The 2,874-nt window shown below is 21.2% G+C and overlaps 1 protein-coding gene across 1 annotated transcript in view; it reads right to left on the bottom strand.

Annotated features, from left to right (window-relative positions):
* Positions 1–1,624: 1,624 nt before the first annotated feature.
* The window catches only part of LOAG_18747 (patched family protein), a gene marked incomplete at both ends in the record, with an annotated part of 11,884 nt that continues 10,634 nt past the window's right edge, over positions 1,625–2,874 (bottom strand). The window contains 2 exons of the mRNA XM_020451409.1: positions 1,625–1,839; positions 2,494–2,679. Of these exons, the coding sequence (XP_020304808.1) occupies positions 1,625–1,839; positions 2,494–2,679 (401 nt within the window). The remainder of the gene's footprint in view (positions 1,840–2,493; positions 2,680–2,874) is intronic.

Genomic DNA, 2,874 nt, shown 5'->3' on the forward strand with positions numbered 1-2,874 from the left:
ATACATAACATGTCGTGGCTCAAGAATTGACATTGCTTCTGAATTTTGAAAACCTTCCGCTCACTGAATTTCACTGGCAAAACAATGAACTATTTTTGTAAAAATTAGAGAATTTTATAAATTTCCAAAAAATTGGTTCGAGTTTTTTTAATGATTTAATAATTTTAATAAAAAAAAAGAAATTTTTTAAAAGACAATAAATACTATAATTAATCATATTGATTCAGATCAAAGAATAATAAATAGATTGGAATTAAAATTGGATTAAATTAAATTACGATATGTCATAGAGATTTGTAAAAATTATCACAAAGAATTGACATTTAACAAGTAAAGTTACTGGTTATAATGATATGATGTGCAAATAATGATGATAACAAAAAAATGATAAGAATGATAAGACTTGTTGCGAAAAGAAAAAATAACTTAAATATGTGCAGCTTATCACTAAACATCAAATAACTTTTGTGTTACAAAATTATTTGAAATTTCAAATCCTGTGAAATGACTCCTTTTTTTCGTTTTTTTTTTAATGTGAAAATTTCAACTGTCATACATAACTTATGATGAGAGATAATGAATAGCGATTTAAATTAAAATTCAACCTAATTGAATGAATTTTGATTGAAATTAAATTTGATTTTAAATTAAACTTCAATAAGATTTCACATTTGTCATTTTCAAATATTTTCAGCATTTTACCTCCAATACAGTTTTATTTTTACAAACAATTTGCTATGTAATATTATATAAATTATTGTAAGGTAATGAAATCTTAAATATGCCAATAAAAAAAGAAAAAAAAATCTAATTTGGAGAGTTTAAAACTGATATTTTATTGAAGTTGAAATCAGAAATCAGATTAAAAAAAATCAGAATTTGAAGTCAGATTCAGTTTTGATCGAAATTCATTTAATTATCAGTTTAGGTTTCAAACCTAAACTGATAATGATTTCAAGGGTAGATTAAAATTCATAAAGTTTGCTAATCGATTATAAATATATTTCTGTTAATTTAAATGACCTTTTAATTAAAATGACCCTTTAACTACTTTTATAATTAAAATAACTACTTTTATTCATATATTTAATCAACAATAATACAGATTAAAAAAAAATTTTTTTTGAAATATCACAAACCGTTCCCATGCATTCATCTCTTTCTAATACAATAGCATACTGTAAGAAGTGGAATACTGTAGATTTAAATTTAAAATATCTTTAATATTTCATTAATGAATATAACTCACTTCAGGAATAGTTCATTTACATTCTGCTTCTTTGTTCTTTTTTTTTTAAATTTTAAAATTACTTTTATCTTTGTGGTCAACCGTTATTTTCATTTTTTTTTTTTTTATTTCTTTTTCGCCAATCTTGCAGTACTGTAATTAAACAAGTAGCTAAAATTATTTATCAAATTTGTAAGATTCAAAAATTTTATCAATTTATCTCTTGCATAATACAAACATATTATAGAAACAATCAAATTTATAGCATAAAAATTCGGTAAATAAAAAAAATGCAATAAATCGAATATCTGAAAACTTAATAAAAATGCATAATTAATAAACATCAGTCAGTCACAATTTCGAAAAGATTGTTAAAATTTAAATATGAGTATCGTTTTATTCTGAATTTTCAACTGAACCACAAAATTTTTGACTAATTTGATCAATTATTGGTGCAGTTATGCATAAAATAATTGGTAATAAAAGAAGAGCATGAAAGACACCGATAATAATTACGAGAAAGATTGTTTTAAAAAATACAAGTATCATATAGGAATTAATAAATGCTAAAATTGTAACACCAAATATCGTTGACATGCTACCATATATAACTGCAATAATATTTATTACTTCTAAATTAAAAAAAAAAAAACTACCATAATACTACAGTAATTACAGTAATCGCCATGAAAAATAAGTAAATTTAATACTTCCTAAGATAGATAGTGCGATATTCCTAACAAGAAGAAAGATGAAGAGGAGTGAGATTAAAATTCTATTGGATTATATAGATTAAATAAACAAATTAATTAACTAAATAAATAAGTAAATTAATTAATAGATTAATTAATTAATTAAGTAAATAAATAAGCTAATTAGCTAGCAAACTAATTAATTAATTGATAAGTTAATTAATTAACTGCCTAAATAATTAATTAAATTAATAAATAAACAAGTATAAACAAATGAATAAATGAATAAATAAATAAATGAACAAATAATAAATAAATAAACAAATAAATAATAAATAAACGAATAGATTAATTACTTAATTAAATAAATAAATAAATAAATAAACAGGTAAACAAATAAATAAATAAATAAACAAATGAACAAATGAAGTATAAATATATACATAATATTATATAATATAATATCCAGCCTTTTATTTATACATGAATATTTTACTTAAATCACAACAAAGCTTTTTTTTTAGTAAGTTTTTTTTTTTTGATAATTAATTACAGTTAATTACAATAACTTACTTGGACATGCTAATTTTTCCATTGCTTCAATACAACGTTCAATCGGTGTCACATTATTTGGATTACTTACAAAAGCATATGTAATATGAGCACAATATTCAATAGAAAAGCCAATTGCCATTATCATAGTTATCATTGATATAGGATCTAACTTAACATTCCATAATGCTAAGAAACCAATTACACCTGTAAACTTTTCATTCTTTAATTTTTCTTCCTTCTTTTGGCTTTTTTTTTTTTACTTCTCAAAGATTACAATTATGTGTAATAATATGGTACTAAAAAATATTTAATTAAATAGATTATTGATTAATTGATTGATTTTATTTGAAAATTCATATCAAAAATTTTTTAAAAATTTGCTAAACTTTCTTCTCGCTA

This window comes from Loa loa (assembly GCF_000183805.2).
Source record: "Loa loa unplaced genomic scaffold supercont3.489, whole genome shotgun sequence".
In the NCBI taxonomy this organism is placed as follows: domain Eukaryota; kingdom Metazoa; phylum Nematoda; class Chromadorea; order Rhabditida; family Onchocercidae; genus Loa; species Loa loa.